The sequence below is a fragment of the Catharus ustulatus genome, chromosome 3, assembly GCF_009819885.2.
Source record: "Catharus ustulatus isolate bCatUst1 chromosome 3, bCatUst1.pri.v2, whole genome shotgun sequence".
Lineage (NCBI taxonomy): Eukaryota > Metazoa > Chordata > Aves > Passeriformes > Turdidae > Catharus > Catharus ustulatus.
Window position 1 is genome coordinate 55,248,678 of NC_046223.1, and position 23,303 is coordinate 55,271,980.

General features: G+C 41.1%; 1 protein-coding gene across 3 annotated transcripts in view; it reads right to left on the minus strand.

The window, feature by feature from the left end:
- Positions 1-22,209, minus strand: part of SYNJ2 (synaptojanin 2) — a 67,394-nt gene extending 45,185 nt beyond the window's left edge. The window contains exons 1-4 of one of the 3 annotated variants that reach the window (XM_033056786.2): positions 21,835-22,209; positions 12,576-12,662; positions 4,239-4,509; positions 1,622-1,847 (exon numbers count right to left, since the gene is read on the minus strand). In XM_033056786.2, the coding sequence (XP_032912677.1) occupies positions 1,622-1,847; positions 4,239-4,509; positions 12,576-12,662; positions 21,835-21,955 (705 nt within the window). In that variant the 5' untranslated portion in view covers positions 21,956-22,209. Of the gene's footprint in view, positions 1-1,621; positions 1,848-4,238; positions 4,510-12,575; positions 12,663-14,665; positions 14,694-21,834 lie in introns of those variants that run through there. The other 2 variants (XM_033056787.1, XM_033056788.1) reach the window with 2 other exon arrangements.
- Positions 22,210-23,303: the final 1,094 nt, after the last annotated feature.

A 23,303-nucleotide genomic window follows, 5' to 3' on the forward strand; every position in this document is an offset into this window, starting at 1 on the left:
AAGCATTGCAAGGGTCAAGCTTCACATTCAACAAGTAGAATCTGTGGGAGCCTGAACACTAAGTGGAAAATTGTCAGCATAACTGAAAATGCAGGTAAACCAGGAAAAGGAGGGACATAAGGAAAAAAATCACCCACATTCCCAGAGAGAACTCTGACCACTGGGCAGATGTAACATTGTGCATACTTTGAGCATCTCTTGGGAATCAAACCTCACCAGCAGGCTGGGAAATACCAGTCTGCAACTCCTCCAGGCATCCTCCTGATGATCAAAGCACTGTCAAATCTAACTTCGTGTCTTTAGGCAGAACCAGGTGAAATGGTTAAAGCTGTATTACTGTGACAACATCTTAGAGGAAATGTGGAAAGTACCCAAACATGGTTGGATTTTGGACAAAGGGGTGCCTGAAGGCATGCCTGCTCATGCAGTGGGATAACAGGAAAGAGCTCACTGGGTGAGAGCTGCTACATTCACACATTGCTGTGAGGAAATACTAGTGCTGTCAGCCCGTGTGGGCACCTTTGAGAGGGGGTGCCTTCCTCAGCTATCAGGCACAGGCTTTCAGTGACAGCTCAAGTATCTCAATGCTACCCTTACTGTTTCATGTTCCCCTTATGAGCATCACATAAGCAATCTACTTTCATTGTACATGCACCTACATATATAGACACACACATACACAATCTATGCCACATATGCAGCTTGGAAGATTTGCCCAGAAGATGCTGAAAACAACCAAATTCTAGGAACAAATCCCTGTTCTTTGTTGAAAACTACCAACCATTTGTCTATTCTCTTTACACAGTGATCCATTTCTGTATTATGGTTCTGACTGCTAGTAATTTCTACTTCAGTTCAAAAAAGAAAAGGTGATTGTACTTGAGTAAGAAAGCACTCACTTCAGCTGGCACAGAAGACTTCAGATTCTCCATGGTCCAGTGCTTTTTACTGACTTTCAAGGCAGCAAGCTAAACCATGTGCAATAAAACCAGGTGACTCTGTTGTTTTGTTTCGCTGTGCCAATCAAGGGAGCCTGCTGAATGCACTTCACACACATAATTTGTCTCAGCATCAGCTGGAAATGAAGCTTTTACCACATATGTATATGAATTGTCATACCACCTCACACTGGAAAGAATCTCCCACAAACCAGTGGGGAATATAAAAGCTGTCTCCTCCAAAATTAGTTGAACTGGAATTTGCCTGAGTCTGAGAAGATGTTATTTTTTCAACATTTTTTTTATTGGGAAAAGATGATTTGACAGTGAATTTTACTAGTCAAAGATGAGGTCCCAGCACCTTTGCTAGACATGTTCCTGAACGGTTTAAAAACCCATGTCTACATTTTACTACAGTATCAAATGGCCAGACTTTCACACTGAGGAAAAAAATTAAAAGTATCAGTGAAGACCACATGAATGAAAAAGTCAGAAACGGAGAAAAAGAGCAGATTGCAAAGAAATGCTTAATGGACAAGAACAAACAGATCTGCCATGCAATAATATTTTAAATATTCTTGAATAAAACACATGTTGAACTCCTTTAATCCTCCTTGAAAATTCTGCCCCAATTAAACACGAATGGACTAAATTATGCAAAGCCATTGGATACATCTACTTACCTGCTCTGTCTCAACAAAGTTAGACACATGTCCATCATCATTGACCCCTCGGACGTGGAAGCGGACACCAGCTCGCTCGCAGCTGATGCGGGAGATGAGGCAGGCTTTTGCCTTCTTGTGGGAAGCATAAACAGTGCGAATGTCCACGACTCCACAGACCACTTTCAGCAGCCAGTCAGAGCAGTTCACCTGGTAGTGTTTGAAGGGCACATGCAATAGCTGGTTCCTGAAAGATTCAACAACATACAGATACACTACTGAATAAAACAAACAGACAGGCATGAGTACCACCTGACAACAATCACTAATTTAATCAATTAATGTTTTATGGCCCCTTTTCTGCTGTACCTTATCTCCACCCAAACCCAGGAAATATCAGGAAGAAAGTTCACCCTTGTGAACTACAACAGTGAACTGAACATGGCAAATTTTAACCACACAACTATCACCAAGGTGCTGTCTTTACATCTTGTAACCTGTCTTATGAATTCAGATGCAAATGTCACCTCTTTAAGCTCTAGAAATTTATATTTAGTAATCTTTTTCATAAATTACAGTGTTAACAAGCTAATTACTTTTTTTTGAAGAGTACTGCCTGGACCTTAGTACTTGCCATCACTACAGTATGAAGAACTGGTTCAAAATCCACCAGGATTTTCAGAAAAAAAAAATTTCCAAGCAGAAACTGGATCTGTAAGTCACTGGAGATATTGCAAGAAGTACTACTAAAATTAAGAGGAACACCTGTTCTAACCTTCAGCAACTCAAGAAACCTGTCATGCCTAGTTAACAATGCTGCTAGTCTCCTCTCTTATGATGTTCTTCTTTATTTCATGTTTCAAAACGTGCCTTTAGTCACATAGGAGGGCCAGGAAAATATCTTTTATGACCATGCATTGCTCAATAGAGGACCTGTAAAAGAGAGTGAAACCCCTAAAGAATTGTTCTTCTAGAGTACAGCATTTACCCAAAAAAGGTGCAAGCCATTATTACATTTTTAATCTAAAAATGTAACGGTAAAAGCAGCTCTAAAACAATTTTTCCTATCTGCACCACCTCTTTCTCCCAGTTCTACTCACAAAGGAAGTCCTCACTCAGGCAAATTCCAGTAGAATTTTTGTTGTTGTTGCTGTTTATGTTGCCTATAACTGAGGTCTAAACTTTTCATTGTATAACTATTTATCTCCTTTTTTACTTTCATCAAGCAGCTACTACTTGGCCTGAAATTTCCCATATCACCTAATTACCTCAAGATAAATTTTCTTTAGAACATCTTTTTGCCCTTAATGCATTGTTGTCACACATTTTTCTGTGTTCAACAACATATTGGAGAATGAAAACTCTTCTGAGTTTACTTCTAGATTAGCCAGAAGCAGCAAAGAAGGAAGGTTCAAATATACTTATCTTCCAAGAGGAGAAGTTTCAAAAGACAGTAGAGGGGAAAAAAGAGTTGCTTTAAATGTTGTTTCTTTATGGGATATTGCTACCTTAGCAGTTGAGTATATTTCATAGTTGGAGTACAACTCATCTCTGCCACCTGACTTGACAATGCTTGGTGAGCTTTTGGAGAGGGATGCATCATTAGCACAGTTGAAAGCAAGTATTTATTATGTACCTTTCTTCAGTTTTAAACTCAAACCACTAAATCTTACCAGTCAAAAATCACATAATAGCTGGAAAGATTATTTAGTCTAACTGAACTGCTCTTTCATGTTAATTTATCAACCATTATAAACTTTTTTGCTTATTTAATATTCACCTACTTTGGGCCACAAGCCTCACTGCACATTCTAAGCAGCACATCCACATTTAACCCCGCTAATTATTTTCCACCTACATCAAACCCTCACTTATTTCCATAACAGCTATGCCTGCTGTGCAACTATCTTTTTGTTTAATAAGAAGGGGGTGGGGGCAGGGGGAAAGGGGTATAGAAACGCAATCATTATGCCAAAACTTGCAAAGCAAACAAACTGAATTACATCAATCCGGCATTGTGTTTTCTCCTTTCCCCTCAACCAACGCTTACCACAATATGAGATAATTTTCCTTTTCTTTATAAACACAAGAAAGTAAAAAGCACAGAACAGTGTATCACAGTTTTCTTTTGTGCAACTTATGCTTGTACGGAGCCATAAACATATTAATGTTGATGTTTTCAACATAAAAACTAGGACACATTACTGAAACAATAAATCACAGACTTTGAACACATACTTTTAAAAAAATAACAGATACTTCAGTGCAAATGATGGGATTTATGAACAGTTCAAGCATAGGTTTCTATTAGATAACTTTAAAGAAAATTATTAAAAAGGACTGCAGGGAAACTATTCATATAGAGACATCTTTCTGTAGTATGAGCAATATATATCTTGTATTTCCCCCTTTGAAGCATAAAATGTAATTTTATAATTGCACTTCACTATCAGATTAATTTCAATTAAACACAAGTTATCATGAATTCATTAGAGCCAACTGCCCTGTAAAAGGACATGTCAATGAAATGAAAGGAGATGCACATGAAATGCACATGTTCATTTCCCTCTGAGAATGTCTGGCCAATGAGATACAGGTGGGGACAACAGAAGACTCGGGTATAACGTGCAGTACTAACCAGAAGAACGAGTTACCAGATTCATAGTTGTTATCACCCTGCTTCTGAGCCCGCACAGTCAGGTCAAAGTTTGAGCCTGCATTAGGCCAGGAGAAATAGAACATCCCAGAGTTCAGTATTTTCTTCAAGGCAGTAACACGCTCATCTTCCTTGGTTTCTTCCTGGAGAGGACAGAAATCTGTTGAAGTGATTTTGTAAACTTCAGCGTCCAGGATTTTTCCCACCGAGGTACAGCCTGTCACCAGGACCAGAAAGTACAGCCGAGTGTTACCTAGAAAGTGACAGACAGTTACAAAAGGATTACTTCCAGGTGGACACAGCTTCTCATCAGTCCTGTCACACACAATGCCAACAGGACCCCAGCAGATGCTCCAGCATTTTCCTTCACAACAGAACAAACACGAACAACAGGTATGCAGGCCACGTTCTTTACATTTCTGCATTCCTCTTAACGGTAGATAAGTGGCTGCAATTGCACAATATTCCATGACATTTCTCCATTGACATCCTTTGTTGCACTAGAGTGTGTTTTCCCCACTCACTTTATGAAGAGCAATGTGCTTACTACTCAAAAAATCAATTTCACTGCCCTAGAGAACATATACCATCCAGATTCTTTACTGGCTTCAGTTGAAGCTGGGCATGTTCAGACATTCGTAAAATTTCAGTATTACCAATTCTTGAGATTTTGCTTTTTATATCACTAAAGCATGCACATGATTTGACAACAGCCTCAGTTATCACTAAAACAATTACAGCTGCCATAACTGTGAAACCATGAAGCAGCTGAACTTCAGGGCCCCAAAATCAAAAGATAAATTTGGAGCTTGAGAATATCACTGTAATCAGATCTCTTGTACACAGAACCATTTCAACCTCTGTTCATTCTCTCTGAAATGATAATTAAGAAACAGTAGAACAATTTTTCTGGAAATGCTGTTTTGCTACAAAGAAACTGTCTGATTCACTTAAATTGGCCTGTAATGGAGACAATGTCATCCTAGTCACTCCAGTTAGTAAGAAAAGGTGGAAATGAGCCAAGATTTATTAATTTAGTACAGCAGAACAAACAGTTGACCTGCCAAGAGAAAGTTAATTAGCTAAGGGCACAGTAACAATCTGGGACAGTATGGTTTCAGACAGCAAAAGGGAACACTTCTTACGATCACTTTTCAACTCTCCAAGGTGACCCACCGTCTGAAAATGCACACCAGCTCTCACAAAACAACTCTTCTTTTTCTGAAACACCAGTAGGGGAGTCTTTGCTTTCAAATAACAGGCTGGCTACAGAAACTAGAATTAGGGGTGGTTTTCAGCAGGCCCAGAATATTTGTGTAGGCACGTGGGACTGGAATGGAAGGACAAGGTGGGAGATTAGATCTTACTCATTCTGTTCTGCTGACTCCAGTTTTGTATAAAGGCCAGTGTAGGTGGTATTTACTAAAAAGCTCTGTTCACCACATTCCTTTCTGTAACAATGCTGTGCCGTGTTCTCCTCCTTGAGTGTTTTCAAGAAGTATGTCTTCTGTGCTTGTGATACTACAGCAGAGGGCTAGAAATACTGACAGTTAATTCCTCCTTTGCACATGACTTTGTGCAATTATAAATAATAAAGAATAGGAGACACATCAGTTATCACCATGAGAGTTCATAACTGATCAAATACTGCCTTGCAGCCTCCAATAAAGGGTTAGAAGAAGTTAGCTGTCTCTCAGGATAGCTAAAAGCTTCTGTGACTTAGCTGAAACCAAGTAAAACTGATCAGCTCAAAGTAAACTTCACTCAAAAGACTTTGGAAGCAATATATAGAAACACTGTTAGTATGCCTTAATATCAGTCAGCTTTGTTAGTCACAAAAAAACAGTAGTGAAAGACTTGGAGAGCTGCCTGGGTGTGATGCTGAGACAAAGAGTACAAGTATGTTCACTGCCTTCGGTGACCTTAAGCTTTCCTGGATGGTTCAGAAGAGATCAAATGAGAAAGTCAACATTAAAATAGCCAAAGAGAACAAAAACTTAATACAGGGCTTGTTACCTGTGGTTCTGTCCTTCAAGCAGCTTGTAACCACTGGAAAATCACCGGATCTGAACAGAATAACCCTCCAGTTTAAGAAGGCGTTGAGTAGGAATATTTGCCTTACCTAGAAACTTGCTCTTGCTTACCAGAGAATATAAACTCTTTTTACTACCTCCTTTACTCAAGCACTAATCCCCAAATGGGATACTCATCTACACATTCAAAGGTCCAGCATCTCTACTCTCTTAAATCACTAGCTAACAAGCTCCAAAAATTCAATCACACCTAAGAAAGTATTGTATTGTCCCTAAAGTATAAGATTGGTTTTCTAAAGCTGTGATACTTTTCTGCCACTGGGTAGTAACTCCACACAAAGGAGTCAGGGTTGTTCAGCCTGGAGAAAAGAAGGCTTGGGGAAAACTTTAGTACAGCCTTTCAATTTTTCAAGGGGGGCTTATAACAAAAGGTGGAGAGAGACGTTTCACAAGAGCTTGTAGTGACAGGACAAGGGGCAACAGTTTTCCACTGAAAGAGGGCAAGTTTAGATTGAATACAAGGAAGACGTCTTTTACAACAGTCTTTTACAACAACGAACAGGTTATCACCCCTGGGAAGTGTTCCAGGCCAGGTTGGAAGGGGCTTCAAGCAACCTGGGCTAGAGGTAGGTGTCCCTGCCCATGAAAGGGCCAGTGGAAGTAAATGGTCTACAAAGGTCCCCTCTGCCTCAAGCCATTCTACAGTTCTATATATACAGAATATGTCTCTACAGTACTCCAAATTACAGAGCAGCCACCACACACTTTTCATGATACCTTTGAACAGAGACAGGCTGGCAAAGGAACTCACACTTACAGCCCAGAAAATTGGATAAAAAGGATGAAAAGAGAGATTTAAGGCATGATAAAGCTAGCCTTCTTTGCCACTTGGTCCCAGGCAGCTCTGTGAGCTGAGGTGGTCTTCAGGCCAGCTCTAACCTCTCTTATTTGCTTAAATCACTCAGGATACGCTGCAAAACAGACAATGAAGAAATCCTATAACACCACAGCCCCAGTTTAACACAAATCTCCCTGACTCTGTACCTTGGAAAAAAGTCCCAAGCCACATCTTCTTGACAACACTTTCATTCCACGTGGTATTTGGACAGTGCTCCTGGGAACCAGCTCTGGGCTATCACTGCATTGAAGGATACCACTGCTATCACGGCCAATACTGCAGGAGGAAGATCCTTGCCTGATGTGCATGCCCTCTTGGCACAGGGAACAAGCTAATCACAATATCCTATTGATAGTGCTCTGTGCCTGTGTCCTGCCCATTTTTATTCACAGCACAGATATAGCCATGAGATTCTGAACAGAGGTAATGCTCCTGTCAACCTTTCACCCTTTTAGAACCTCACACAGCAAAATTAACGATGCCAAAACACTGTTCCACTATTCATCTTTCAGTCAGGTCTCCATTAAGGTATAAGAAATTACCACTAAGCTATACAGCTACACACAGAGAAGGCTTTCCCTGTCTTCCCTTCTTTACCAGCAACATTTAGATGGGCATGAAAATCCTTCAGATTGCAGTTGCCTCTTCATGTCAATTTCACTTGGTACCAACCACTGACCACATCAGCTATAGACTAAGTTACCATACCCCACCTTCAAAAATTAAAAAAAAAACCCTCCTTTGACTTACACAAGCACTTTAATGTACAATCCTGATTGATATTAGCCTTTCTAAACTGTTCACATTGATGAAAGTGATTTAGGAATATAAAAACTGCTATTGAAGATTACAGTTGTAAAAATGTCCCTCCTGTCCTTGGGATGCAATCTGGAATGTTTAAAGAAATCGCTGAAATAATTTTAGAGCAAGAAGTGAAGTGTTCCTAACTGGTCATGCTTTCTACAGTAACACATCTATGAAAAAGCAAGACCTACATATAGTACTAAAGAAAACAATATTTCAAAGCTTATGGACCAAATTTTGATATTAGATAAATGGGTACAATGTTCATACATTGTGACCAAGATCACTATTTTGCTGCATTACAGCTATAAATCACTACAATAATCTGTAAAAAGCATTTGAAGAAATGTAAGGCATGTTTTGCTTACAGTGATACGTGCTGAATGCCCTTTAATTAAATTGCAGAAGAGAGACAGAGGATGAAGAATATTTAGCACAGAAACAAGACAATAATAATTTCCATCCATTTTTTTCAAACGCTCTTATGAAACCAATTGCCTTTATCCAAGTTGAACAGGAAATGCAGTTCTGGTACGTCACACTGTACAATAATAAGCTGCAGTTTCTGTATTTAACCTGTCTACATGACTCAAAGCAATTGTTTCCCCTGCAGCTTAGGGGATGATTTCAATGTCACCTATTTTGAGGTACAGTGAAAAGGAGTCAATATTCAATTCTTATTTTCTCCTTAACTGTAACTACTTCACTCAAGAATGCCTTTTCTTTCCAAAATGGATTTTCTCCAATTTTTGCTCTTTCTCCATTTCATCACAGTCATGCCATTGCCTTATGTTCCCTCAGACTTTCTCATCTCCACTCCACACATACTCCACTCCATTTTACAGTCCACTAAAAATCAATTTTGCCTCTCATCTGTCTTCAAAAATAGCAACAGAACACAGCAGAGCAGTACATTCTAACCACCTAGCTGAAAATTCCTGAGGATATCTACAGAAGAATTATGAAAAGAGCAAAGACTTTCCAAACTACCATTTTAGTATAAAAGATACTCCTCTTTCTCCTTCTTTTAAATACATTTTTAAGAAATGTTCAAAAAGACAGAAGACAGGTACTTAGCTGTCCTTTTTGCTTTTGAAATTTCTTCCTTTCAAATACACACTATATATGTACTAGAGTGAGAGAATATACACAACCAAATGAATTCAGAATGTCTCCCCAAATACAGCAGCTGTTTTAAACTGAACAACCTATGTGGAGTTAGTGTTAAAATATCCCCTTATGTATGCATCTCTTCCTGACATCATAGTATCTGAAAAAAACACTGTTAAGTCAGCTCTTTTAACACTTTGCTTAAGATGCATTTGTCACTGCTAGATCTTCTTTGGCAGCAAAATCTTGGCTGAGGTACAGCTCAGAGACACCGCACAATTCATTCTGCTGCCATCCATCTCACAAAAGAAAGCAGAAGAACTTAGTGAGTCACGTTAACAGACATAAGCACATAGAAGTGAATGTTATTACTGGTGGGAAACATTAACTTTGCGAGTCAGTTTCACATATTTCATCTACTTTCTCGTGAAAAGCACTATCTACTTTGGCAGGCATACAATGTGATTTATTTGGATTTCTAAGTAGCGATATTTACAGATTAATTAAAATGTTCAGAGACATCTTTCATGTCTTGGCAAAAAGTCTCCCCTTCTGCTCTACAAATATACTCTTAATATCCCAGTGGAATGTATTTTCACAAATACCCTCAGTTAATTTAATACTTATGGTCTGCATGTTTCCAGTAGTAAGAAAAAATGCCGATACTCCTGGACAAAGTTTATCCAATCACTGAAGCTTGGTGAAGGGCTAGCCAATTATGCCTTTGTTTGCAGCTGCTAAGATACATTATACAAAAAAGGAAAAAATTACATTGCATTCCTGTGGTTGTTTGACTCCCACTGGCTAGACACCAAGTGCCCACCAAAGCTGCTCTGTCACTCCCTTTCTCAGCTGGGCAGGAGAAAAATAAAAGGAAAGGCTTACTTGTGGGTCAAGAAAAGGGCAGGAGGAGATCATTCAGCAGTTATGGGCAAAACAGATTTAACTTGGGGAAATTAGTTTTATTTATTACTAATCAAAATAGAGTAGGACAATGAGCAAAACACCTTTCCCTACCCCACCCTTTTTCCCAGGCTTAACTTTACTCCCAATTTTCTCTTCCCCAGTGGTACAGGGGGATGGGAAATAGGGGCTGTGATAAGTTCGTCACACATTATCTCTGCTGCTTCTTACTCCTCATGGGGACCACTCCTCACACTCTTCCCATGCTCCAGCATGGAGACCCTCCCATGGAAGACTGTCCTTGAACTTCTCCAGCATGACTCCATCCCATGGGCTGCAGTTCTTCACAAACTGCTCCAGTGTGGATCCCCCACAGGGTCACAGGTCTGGCCAGCAAACCTGCTCCAGTGTGGGCTCCTCTCTCCATGGGTCCAGAGTTCCTGACAGGAGCCTGCTCCACAGTGTGCCTCCCAAAGGGTCACAGCCATTTCCAGGCATCCAGCTGCTCTGGTGGGGTCCTCCAGAGGCTGCAGGTGGATCTCTGCTCCACCATGGACCTCCACGGGCTGCACGGGCACAGCTCCTCACCATGGGCAGCACCAGGGGTTGAAGGGGAATCTGAGCCCAGGCACCTGGAGCACCTCCTGCCCCTCCTTCCTCACTGGCTTGGTGTCTGCAGAGCTGTTCCTCTCACATATTCTAAGTCTGCTCTTTAGCTGGGCAGTTTTTTCCCCTCTTCTTAAGTCTGTTATCCCAGAAGCACTACCACTGCTGCTGATGGGTTCAGTCCTGGCCAGCAGCACATCTGTCTTGGAGCCAGCTGGCTTTGTCTCCATTGGACACAGGGGAAGCTTCTGGCAGCTTCTCACACAAGCCACACCTGTACCCCCTCCTGCTACCAAAACCTTGCTACACAAACCCAGTACAATTCCTTTGTGGTGTTAATCTTTAATGTAAGCAACAGCTAAAGGGATGGAACTAACACGTAAGATGAAAGGTCTAAATCAGACTGTGACAAAAACCTGGGCTATGTCTTGAATAGTGAAATAGCAGATATGCATCTTTGCTTTTTTAAACATGTTCAGAAGCAGAAAATGTTTGCTTACCTTCACTTACCAATACAGCACAACCCACTGACTTTTCACTGAATTTTAACAATCCCTTCCAAAGCAAGTCCTGTACCACAACTTGTAATCTAACGCTAGAACAGGGTAGAGGCACAGTGACAAAGCTCAGAAAGGAAAAACCTCACACTTCCAGAGCACTGAAGTTAAGCATATGTTGTTCAAGAAGAAACAAGGACATGAGAAAAAGTAAGGCTGAAAATATTTCACACCCCATTTGAAATCATTCAACTTTTAACACGAAGAGGAAAATTGGATATATTTGGTTCACACCATATACAAAAACTACCCTTATCTCTAACTTGAAGAGATTGAATTCAATAGCTACATTCCTTTATTACTACAACAGGATTCATTAGACTTCTATGAAAAAAACCAGACTCAAGTGCCAAGAAAAACTAATCACGAGTCCTCTGTTTTAAATTACATTAGCAAATTGATACAAATCTCCAGAGAAATGTCTAATTAACTCCACAAGAAACAAAACAAACAAAAAGTCCACATTCATTTAAAAAGACTAGATGGACCTACAGTTTTAGAGTATGACACAAAAAACTTTCAGATTGCAGTTGCCTCTTCAGGTCAATTCCAAGTCATATTTCTCAGGCTGCAAAATGGTAAGTGGGGTATAAAAAGACAAGAATTGTATCTACTGGCATAAATACACCAGTGCTCACACCACCACTGCCTTTGGCAGACTCCTTGACCAAGCGTCAAGTTATATGGAAAAGCCTTGTCATTTCTCCAAGTGAAAATTAGGACTCATTGTTAACAACTTGGGAACAATGAGTACAGCACTTTTTTATTTATGCATCTAAATCATCAGTGATTTTAAAGTACTGTGTAACATCCTATTATCTTAAATCAATCACTTCAGTTCTCTTCTTAAAACATGTTATTTCCATTAACATTCCTGCAGGCAGTGCAATAACAAGTCCTTTGCTAAATCAAGATTCCTAAAATGTACAAAAATGTACATCAATGACAATAAAAATTCCTTACTACACTATTTGAAGCCAGAGACCTTTTCTGCAAACCCTTATCCATATGAATGATTAAAGGCAATTAGGCATTATAGCAAGAACTGGCAATCTGAAGTACTGTACTGTCAGATGACCATGATAATCAGTGTCTAAACATGATCCTTAAAGAAGAGAAGAATTAAGAAATCATAGCTTGCCTTGGACAATGTGGCAGGGAAAGAAAGATGGCAATTATCTTCAGGCAGCTAAGAATGTTAGACAAAACGAATTAAGAAAAAATCCATCCATCATTCAGTGATATGGTTTTGGCCCAAAATAGAAAAAGAAACAGATCTTTTCCAGATTGTACATGAGAAAGTGCAAATAACTTTCACAATGTAAGGAATTAGACAACTTTAGCCACTTATTGTCATTTAGCACTGTCTGGGCATTTTATAAGCTCAGTCATACAGATGGTGACTTACCACATTTAAGCTGAAGCTCTCCTAGGCAGCCGTAAGCATCCATGAGTTTTTCATACTGTCCTTTAATTACATCCTTTTCTTCGGGAGCTAAGGAACAAAGAGAAAGGCAGGAAACTTACTTATCCAGTCTTCATAATTTCAGATTGCTATTATTCCTATTGCATGGGAACCAATGCTACCTAGGTTGATTTTTCTCAGTCAATAATACTGCAGTACAAAGGTAGGGTTAAAATGCTGCAAAACCATAGAGATTAAAACACGATGGGACAGAAATGCATATCTTCACACACCACCCTTGAAGAAAAAAGAGCACTCACTTTATTTTCAAGTCAACCTGATTGTTAGTAACAATTTTAGTCTATGGTACAGATGCCACATCAGATCCAGAATAAATAAAGAAATACATAAGCACATTTAAAATTTATGCTGTTCTAAAATAAGAACAAAAATAACAATCAGTCTTGCCATAAGCTAAAATATAATATTTCTTCTTGATGTACTAAAAGATAGTTTATACTTCCAGACTCTCAGCCTAATTTCAGACGGAACTGGATTTTTAAAATTATTTGATGTAGACACAACACCAGATGTTGATTTCAAGAGGAATTAAACATATTTTACTGAAGTGAGAAATAGTTAATCAAATAAAAAAGGGTCAGATGCTCATGTTATATTTGTGCATTTCTGCAACCAGCAACTTCAATGGGCACATACTGAACATTATATACCAACTTACATACTAAGCCAGACCACAGATAAAACTTGCCACTGGCTACTTTAACATAAAACCAGCATACTTCCTGAATGGGTCTGCATTTTGTATATATTTCCCAATAAAGAGCAAGGTTAATCTCCCAAATGAGGAAAACAGACTGTAACCCTCAAACGTCCTTTTACTTCTTGAACTACAGATAAACAGCAACACAGTTCTTTCAGAGATTTGCTAATAATATGCAATCTTATGCTCCTAATTAACTTCAGCAGTCAAAAAAGCTCTGAAACCTCTGGGTATCAAAACGACAAACTGAACTGCTTGCAATGGATGATAGAAGAGAAAAGAAAGAGACAGCTCTCTTTATAAATCTCAAGAGGCAAGAAAAGAAGTTCAGTGAGAAACACAGAAAATAAATAAATATCCCATATATTGCTGACACTTTGAAGTGAAATGAAGGACAATTCTTCTGCAAAATTCTTTAACAGAGAAAACTCCCAAGAGTAATTAAAATATGTTTATCCCAATTTTTGCACTTGTGACAAATAAAGAAGTCTTGTTTAATTTTTTCTTAATTTTGTTTTTACTACCATAGTTTCACAACTTATGTACTCTACTTTCTTAGAACACTGAGTAAATCAGGAGGAACTAGCAAAATGTTGATACCACACACACCAGTGAAGCAAAGTATATGCAGCAGAGGATAAAGTGATTTTTATTGGGTAACATAAATCTCTGGACCATAACGATTTAAATACTCAGTAATGGCACATTTTAAGGGCTGAGACTGCAAGCTCAGTTCTCAAGCACTTAAAAAAATACAAATTCACAAAAACCAGTTTAGATAGACTGTAACAATGTTTCAGTCTTTGAAAAAGAACCTCCCTGTCAAGGCTTTCTTATGTATTAAAAAAAAAAAAAAACAGGTTAAAAAACGTGATGTTTCACTTTCCATGGCATCTTTACTAAGCAGAAAAAAGCAGCAACAATATACTGACTTTTTTTTTCTTAAATCTGTTCCCTTCTTTGAAAGCTGTCTACATTAAAATAATTGTGCTACTTTAAAATGAAAAAAGAAAACCAAAACCAAAATTCTTGCTCCAAATATTCCAGCTTTAGGAAGAAATCTAAAACAAGAGAAACACCAAGAGATTCGGGTCTGAGACGGATGCAGGAGCCCATAAAGCTGCAGGCCAGGCACAACCCGAAAGCATTTCAAAAGTCACTTTGAAAGCATGGTGATACTCTTTAAAATAGAATTAGATTTGGAAAGTTGGCTGTTAAAAGTGTCTGGTAAGAGAACAATCCAAAAGAATGGAATTAATTTCAGCACAGAATTAGGCAACACACAGCTCACTCCACTACTGGCAGGAAGTACCTGTCACTGGCATGTATGGAACCCACTGGAGTCTCCCAGGTCAAGCCAGTGGCATCACGCACACGTCAGCTTCTGGCACAGGACTTCCCCAAACACAGCTGTGTTTTGCCAGTCCTGGTACAGAAACGCCACTGTTCTGGGCAGGTCACTTCTTGTCAGAACCTATGCCTGCACAGCAGCATCAGCTGGGACAGCAGCACCAGCAGAGTTGCCTGGAGGGAAGGAGTAGGAAAGGAACATGTCAAACAGACACAGCTATGTCTGTGGGTCATGAAAACAGAGGCCAGAATGTTTTTGTGCATATGGACCACATTCGGGGGGTGGTGTGTTCAAATTCCTTTTGTTAAAGACACCAATGGAATTTGAAGCCTCCTGTCCTGTTACACTCCTTGGTGTAACGTCCAAAAGACACTGTTGCAGAGGACTTGAGTTGGTTCATATCCTGTTAGCAAAAAGAAGTATTTATAAATCTAGAAATCTTATTGAAATCTCAAATAACTGTCATCAAAACCTAAAACATCTCCTAGAGCATTCAAGGAGTACTAGGACACGAGTCAGAATCAGAAAGAGTGTGACTACACCGAGAACAAAACTTATGTGCTACTTTGTTGGATGAAGAGAGCTAAAGGTAAAGATTTCTATGAAACACTTTAACCCTTGCAAAACAAGAGGTATGCAATAATTCAATGAAACTAAGCTGCAGCAAAATCAATTACAAGTGACCTTTTCCATGCATAAAATATTTCAGAGCCAAAAAATCCCACACCACGAAAAGACATACAACTACATTACACCAAGTGTGACTTCCTGCTTGTAAAAGCTGCAATTTGAATTTACCAACCAGCAGAAACTGGCCAAACATATGCAGTTTCTTTCATTCAACCCCTCCTTAGGGCTGAACCCCTAAACTACAGCAAGAATCAGCACAACTCTCAAGAATATGGACCCCAGAAAGGTCAGTAAGAGGAGCAGTAGAGAACAATACCATAATGCCAAGTCCAACACTAAGGACAGACACAGTAATACCTGCAACTTAAAGATAAAAATGAAGGAAAAGCTCTTGAAAAAAAAAAAAAGAATCTGATTTATGGATTCTGTTTCTCCCTTGTGATTTTTCAGCCTGATTCTGAAAATGGTCATCTGCTTGGCTGTAGGTACTGCTATAGGAATGTAATCTCAAGTATATTTCTAAGTACTTTAAGAAACATAAGTTTGGTGTCATGGGATGACTTTGTTTGTGTCATTTAGCATTTGGGGGAAAGAGGTGTGAACTTTCCCCAGCAACAGGGGAAAATTATAATCAGACAGAAATTTCACACCAAAACTCTCATCTGTACATTTCCATAAGCATCTCACCTAGAAATAAGTTTAATGTCTGGTATTATATAAGTTTAGACAATTACCTTCAAATTGTGTTTTCAGTCACTTGCAGACACAGTTAAAGTACTTTGTTGTATTTTCAGTATCTTTCACCACTAAAATCTTCCTGTTCACATTCAATCCAAGCTACACAGGCATTATGAAAGTCTGAATGTATTCAGAAACACCATATAGACCAAGCAGTACAGAGTTGGGAAGAAGTTTGTGATTAGAGTTATAGTTCAGAAAATCCAAATATTTAAAACATTAAACATAAATAAATAATGTATTTACCAATTTTCTACTAAGATACGTTTCTGGTTGAAAACACAACAAACCAATCAGAAACTTGGCATTTTGGAAAGATCAGTTCCCTGGTTTTCTATGTTAGATTGAGAACAATCTGGTCCTAGTGAGAGATTATGTTTGCTTATTTGCACATGCATATATGAATATATTAATTCAAAGAATGATGGATTAATGAAATCAACAGGTTTCTACTGGCCAGCTCCATGTTGCTGCAGGCAGTTAAGAAAATAAAAGGGAAGTCCCTAAGTGATTTCTCTGAAACTTGGCCACTATCTCTGTGTGGTTTCTACCATATATGACTCATATTTATATAGAAACTCGTAGCATAGAAGTTTACAAGCATACAAGCAATTACAGACATAACCACTACAAAGAATTTATCCCTCACAACCACTACTTGTCTCCTAGCATAGAAAACAAGTCTTGTAATCAACACCCTACACTTACACGAATACATCTTCCTTCTCTGTACCCAGCTCACATTTTGAAAGAATTGCAACACACACTTTTTACTATAATCTAAAGCAGTGAAATTCAGCCTGAGAAACCACAGCTTGCAAGTGCCTACTGCCAGCATAACCAAGGAAGACAGGACTTCTGCTCTATAGACTGCTTCCACAAATGGAAAGGTTTGAACACCACTAAACTACAGAAAACTTCAAAAAGTTTGTGCTAGCTGTATGAATGTTCTGGCATAAGAGCACAAATGAGCCATGGTGGAGGGCTCACTATTTTGGACAGAGTATAATGCTTAGAAATACATTCACAGTACTTATACAAGTATTGCTGTTTAACTTCCATACCCCACTCAGTGGCACAGCTGTTCACATAAATGCAAAACTAAAGCTAATTGCAAACAGTGAATGTACCTACAGCACAGAAATTGCTTTCTGTACAAAAGAAGAAAAAGATGCACAGGTAAATAACTGCTACTTCCTGGTTTTGCAAGACTTTACCCTGATTTCACTCTGCTACATCAGAGAACCACACACACACCTGCAACTGAAGCAATAGAGGAGGCACAGAGCTCCTCCACAGAGTGTACACACACCTTAACTTTATATAAGTTTGTCTCTAGCAATGGCTAACTTCCCAGTTCTGTGGGTAAAAGTCAGGAAAAACCTCAGACATATTTGCAAAAACACACACTGTATCAGCTTTGAACTTCTGTACTTTCCAGACAACATGGTCATTTAGGATTTAACATAACAGGTGATGTAACATCCTTTATAAAAGCAGCTGCAGAATCAAAGAGCTTAAAAAAAAAAATCTCTGCACCCTTCGGCTCTGCCCTTGAGAAAACATATTATTATGCTGAAATTCAACAGCAGAGCACTCTTGTTGACAGCTTTTCACTGAAACGACTTGCCATAATAAAGTTAAATCACCATATTTTCAGCACTATAGCCTTAGTTCAGTTTAGCAACTGCCTTGACAGCAGTCCAGAACTACCTTGTGCAGTTCACTTTGTCTGTAAACCACTGAAACTGTGATGTGTTTAAAGTAGGAACAGCATCTGTATCTATACTCCTTGTTGCATTAAGCAAAAACTCCTGAACCAATGACAATTTTTCTTCATCCTTCATTACTCTAGGTTTCTTCCACAGAATTTATTCATGTTCTAGTTCGAGAATTCCTGGAAGAATTGTTTCAGGCTGTGACCCATCTTTCTTTCTGGAGATGACTGAAGCTTTAGGATTGCCAGTGGCCAAAAAAAAAAAAAAAAAAAGAAAGGAAAACGAACAAAAAAAGCCTCCAACAAAATGTGTCATTCAATTCAAAACAGCAAATTTTACCCTCCACCCTACAGTGACATCATGAGAGGAGGAAGAAAAACTCCCAGGCTCAAAAATACTACTTAATTTACAGGAGAACAGAAAACTGTTCTGTTGCTATCACATCACTATACAGGTTATGGGGTTTAGGGGTATGCAACTAGGTTTCCTGCAGTGATTTTTGATTTCTTTATTTTTTCCAAAAGTTTTTTAGTTTAGGTTTCTATTACAGGACAAGTGTCTCATTTTATAAATTGGTGACATTCAGACAATTTTTGCAATACTTTTCCACTACTGATACCAAGTATGCAAATATTTTTCAAGTATTAAATCTCCACATGCAGTAAGGAAATTGTGAAACATAATCAATTTGCAACTATAATTGTCATCATTATCTTTATAACATATTGAGGGAGGGAAAAGTATAAAGTCATCCATTCACAAGGCAGCATCAAGCTGTTAGCTTTCGTTTGTTTTAATGAGTAGTTTGCCAGAGGTTTATAGCCTGTATTAACACTGTGTCTGTACAGGTGTGTGGTTATTCAGATTTCTTTTTTTGTAACACCACTTCTTCTAGGACAATTCTCACTCTCATCTGCCACTTGAACTAGGTTAAATTCAACATTGAGTTTCTTCTAGTACAAAATTATTATAGAAGCAATTAAACTTTGCACAAGTGCATATGTCATGCCTGTTCAAGGGCAGAGATACTTGGTAATTACGGAAAAAAACCAATGAACAATGACTAAAATTTGTTATCAGGCCTTCACTGTCCATCTATGATTATTGCTCTCTATGGTTCTGTTTCCTAATTGCAAAACTACATGAACTGTTGTACAACTTAAGCGCTCCAGGTATATCAATCTTTTATTTTGTGCAGAGGTTTGCATAAGGCACAATTGCATAACTCCTCACCACAGGTATGCAATTTTTAAAGAACTTTATTTTAGAAACAGAAAACTAGACAGAGAGGCCAAAACTAACACAATCCTAGGACTAGTATGTCTGAAACCACACATGTACAAAGTTTATATTAACCTCCCACTGTAGCATTCTATGGTTAGTAACAACCTAAAGGCAAGTCAAACAAAACAGAATTAATGTTGTTTCTGTTACCACCCTCCTGTGAAGCTTCCTCTTCACAATTCTTCTACATTCACCAGCACAATACCTACTACTGGTTTTCCCTCCTTTTCTGGTCCTCTGCTGCATAAGCAGAAGAAGCTATCTAAACAGGCTCCACTGGACAAACCAGCTTTTCCTACAATACAGGAACCAACCCAGGAAGGAATAGAGGAATCAAGTGAAATAAAATGACAAAGTTATTACCATGGAGTGCCGCCAACACAGACATGATTACAGTTATCTCAAGACATGACACTGGACTTCCAAAAGGCATGGTAAACTGGATTTTACCCTATAAAAATCACTACTTCAGAATTCTTCTAACACATTTCAAGAAAGACTGTATAAATTCTATAATCATAGAATAATAAAATCATAGAATCATTAACATTAGAAAAGATGTCTAAGATCATTGAGCACAACCATTAAACTAGTACCACTATGTTCATCATTTAAACCATGTTTCCTAACTTCCACATCCACACAGTTTTGGATCACCTGCAGGCATAGCTCCCCATAAGCCAGACCATCCTTTCCATGAAGAAATTTCTCCTAATACCCAATCTAAACCTCCCCTGGTGCAACTTGAGGCTATTTCCTCTTGTCCTGTTATTTGTTACCTGGAAGAAGAGGCCAACCCTCACCTGTCTACACCCTCCTTTCAGGCAGCTGTAGAGAATGATAAGGTCTCTTCTGAGCCTCTTTTTCTCCAGGCTGAACAACCCCAGCTCCCTCACCTGCTCCTCACAGGAGTTGTGCTCCAGATCCTTCACTGGCTCCATTGTCTTTCTCTGGACATGTTCCTATTTTGAGATAGACCAGGATGCCACTGGCCTCTTTGTTCACCTGGGCACACTCCTGGATCATGTTCAGATGGATGCTGAGCAGCACCACCAGGTCCTTTTTGGTTGGACAACTTTCCAGACACTAAATAATTTCAGGTACAGCAATTCAAATAGGGGATGGCAACACTGGGATACAAAAAACTACTTTATGTTGATGATTCCTTTAATGAGTGAGGTTTCAAATCTTTCCAACCACTGGTCATACAGGTGGCTCAGGGCTTGCTAGGTGAATACTGGAGTCTCCATTTTTTTCATGCACATTAGCTTTAGGAAGTGGAGCCACTTTAGATTTTTATTAGAATAACAAAATACAGACCAACCCCATTGATATCAATATAGAGTTTTAATGTAAACAGATTTTAGAATCAGGGAAAATTAGTAAAGTGCTGCTCAGTACTAATTGACTTTTCACTGCCAGTTCACTGAAAACTGACACAAAAACCCCCTCCAGAAAAATGCAACACATTTATGTCCACTCTTACTGGAGAATTTAGCAAGAAACAGAACTCCCAAAATATTGCACAACAAAAAACTCCAATTAAATAAAACAAACAAAACAAAACAAACAGAAATCCCCACAGTGTGGCAATAATATCTTTTCCATGACTGGACAAAATTTTTCCAATATCAGAACTATTCTTGTGAAAATCAGCTGCCCCTTGATGACCTCTCTGGCTTTCATCATCCCTAAAGTCCCCAACACCTGAAAATCAAGCATTTTAGTCTGCATGTCCTGCTGGTGTACACTGTGGAAGATTCAGCTCAGTGGTCCCAGACCCTGGGGTGCCATTGTGACTGACATTGTACAAATCACAATGTACACACAGATCTTATTAAAACAGTTCGAGCTGCTTGAACACGGACTCCTAAAATGCTGTGAAGAGCAGCATGATTGCAGCACAGGTATTATGCAGAAAACAATTTAAGAACACAGCACAAGCATGTGTTCCCCTACACTGCTTTTTGCCCTTTACGTTCTCAGTCACCTCATTTTTCCGTCTGCCTCAACATCAGTAACATCAGCGCTGCTTGATCCATGTGCAACAAGTATCAAAAGCACGAGCTGAGACAACCCTGAGACTGCTCCAGCATGAGTCAGACACTCAAGTAACCAAACACCGTTCAAACCACGGGGGCACCACAGCAAGAAACCAGGGATTCTTTACGGGAGACAAATCTCAAGTCAGTCATCCCACAACACCTCCGCTGTGAGCTGCCTCTCCTCAGTGGTTAAGCACCTGATATAGCTGAGTAGAAACTTCCTCAAGAGGCAGTGGACCCCATTCCTTTACCCGGGCCCTCCTCTGCAGCCAAGGCTGAAGCGGGTAAGTCTTGCACACCAAAGGTGCCCTGTGCCGAGACCCCACCACCACCAGAGAGCCAGGTGGCCTCTCCTCCTTCTTCTACCCCGGCTGCTGGTGAGGAGGCTGAAAACACCAGAGCAGCGATGGGACACGAATCGGAGGAGATGCTGGCCAACCCTCCATGCACGGCACGTACCGGGGGTCACCAAATGCGCCAGCAAGTGGCCAAACCTAGAGGGCCGTGCTGGAGGTCGGGCTGTGAGGCGAGCGTGGCGCTCCCCGCAGCCAGCATCCCACTGGACGTGAGTCTGAGCGCTCCCCTTCCTGTCTCCACGTCACGGAGGCAAGTGCCCCAATGCTCCTGGGTATCGCCTGCTGCCGCCGCACCCCAGCGTCCCTTCACAGCAGAGGTGCGCACCCACGGACACCCACGGGCCCCCACACGCACTTACTGAGCGCCGCCACGGTGCCGGCCTCCAGCAACAGGCAGTCCTGGCGGCTGCGCGCCTCCAGCAGCGCGCTCGGCCCCGGCTCCTGCTTCCAGAGCAGCCGCAGCCCTTTGCTCAGAGCCATGGGAGCCGCTAGGGAGGAGGGCGCGAGGGTCCTGGTGGAGGGGGTGGCGGAGGAGCCTCCTTCTCGTCGGGGGCACGGCGCGGCCCTCGGGAACACCCGGCAGCCCCGCGGGAGCTCCTCCGGGCGGCCGTCCCCAGTCCTGGCTTCTTCTCCCAGCGAGGCGGGCCAGGCAGGCGGCCGTGTCCCGCCACCGCTCGCCGGTCACCTCCGCAGGCCTCCGAGTGCCTCCGCGGCGCGGTTGCCCGGCGCAGGGCGAAGGAAGCGGAGCGTCCCCCGCGGGCGGACCCGCCGCTGCGTCCGCCTCCTCGGGGAGCCCTGGCTGCGGCCAGCGGGGCGGGAGCGACCTTCCCCTTTGCTCTCCGCCTTTCTCTTCCCACTGCGGCAAACTTCCCAGAGTAAACTTTGTCCCTCTGGCTCCGCAGCTCCTCCTCCTCCGGGACAGGTAGAAGCCGCCGGCGGGGCGCTGCCCCCCGCCCTGCCCGCGGATGAGGGGAGGAGCGGCGGCCGCGCTGCCGAACCCGGCCAGGCACTGTGGGCCCCGGCCCGGCCGGGCTGCTCCCGGCTCGGCCGTTCCCGGCTCGGCCGTTCCCGGCTCCGCCTGTCCCCGGCCCGGCGGGGCCGCTCCCCACCCCCGCGGGTGGCGAAGGTCGCCGTCGAGCCGCCGGGAGCGCGGGCGGCCCAGCAGCGCCGTGAGGCGCCGGGGCTGCTCCCAGGGCCGGAGAGCCGCGCTCCTTCCTGCTTCTTCCCGGGCTCCCGGCGCCGCTCCCCGCTGGCAAGGAGCTCCCCTCGGAGCTGCTCTCCCGCGATATAAATTTCGGGCAAAGACGCAGTTCTGGTGTTGCAGGGCTCCCATCACAATTCCCTGTTGAGCCTGTGCAGGATGAGCGCTGGTTTTTTTCCCGGAGTTCATCCAGGAGTGGATTGAGGAGATAGACACAGGTACCCCAATGTGTTCAGATGAGAGAAAAACTCGCTGTAACCTCTAGAAGAAAATGTACTCCTAGTCATATACGGGCAAGCCAAGCAGAATTCTAATTTTTTAACATCGCAAATTTTAACTTGAATTGAGATGTAGAAAAAACTGTGAAATTTGAAATGCCCAACTACCGTCTGTTATTGTTGTCTCACATTTACGTTGAGAACATCGGTCATGGCTGTGCACTGCTAGGTGGAATGTCACAGTCCCTGCCTTCTTTTAGACATGATGGAAACAAACTGAAAAGCAGGTAGTATCTTTCTGTCACACACATCTGGCTTATTTATTTTATAACCAGCAGTTATTCCGAAAGGAGATTGATTTTATGTTTGTTTATGGTGCCTCCTTAAAAAAGCATTTTGAAAGGACCTG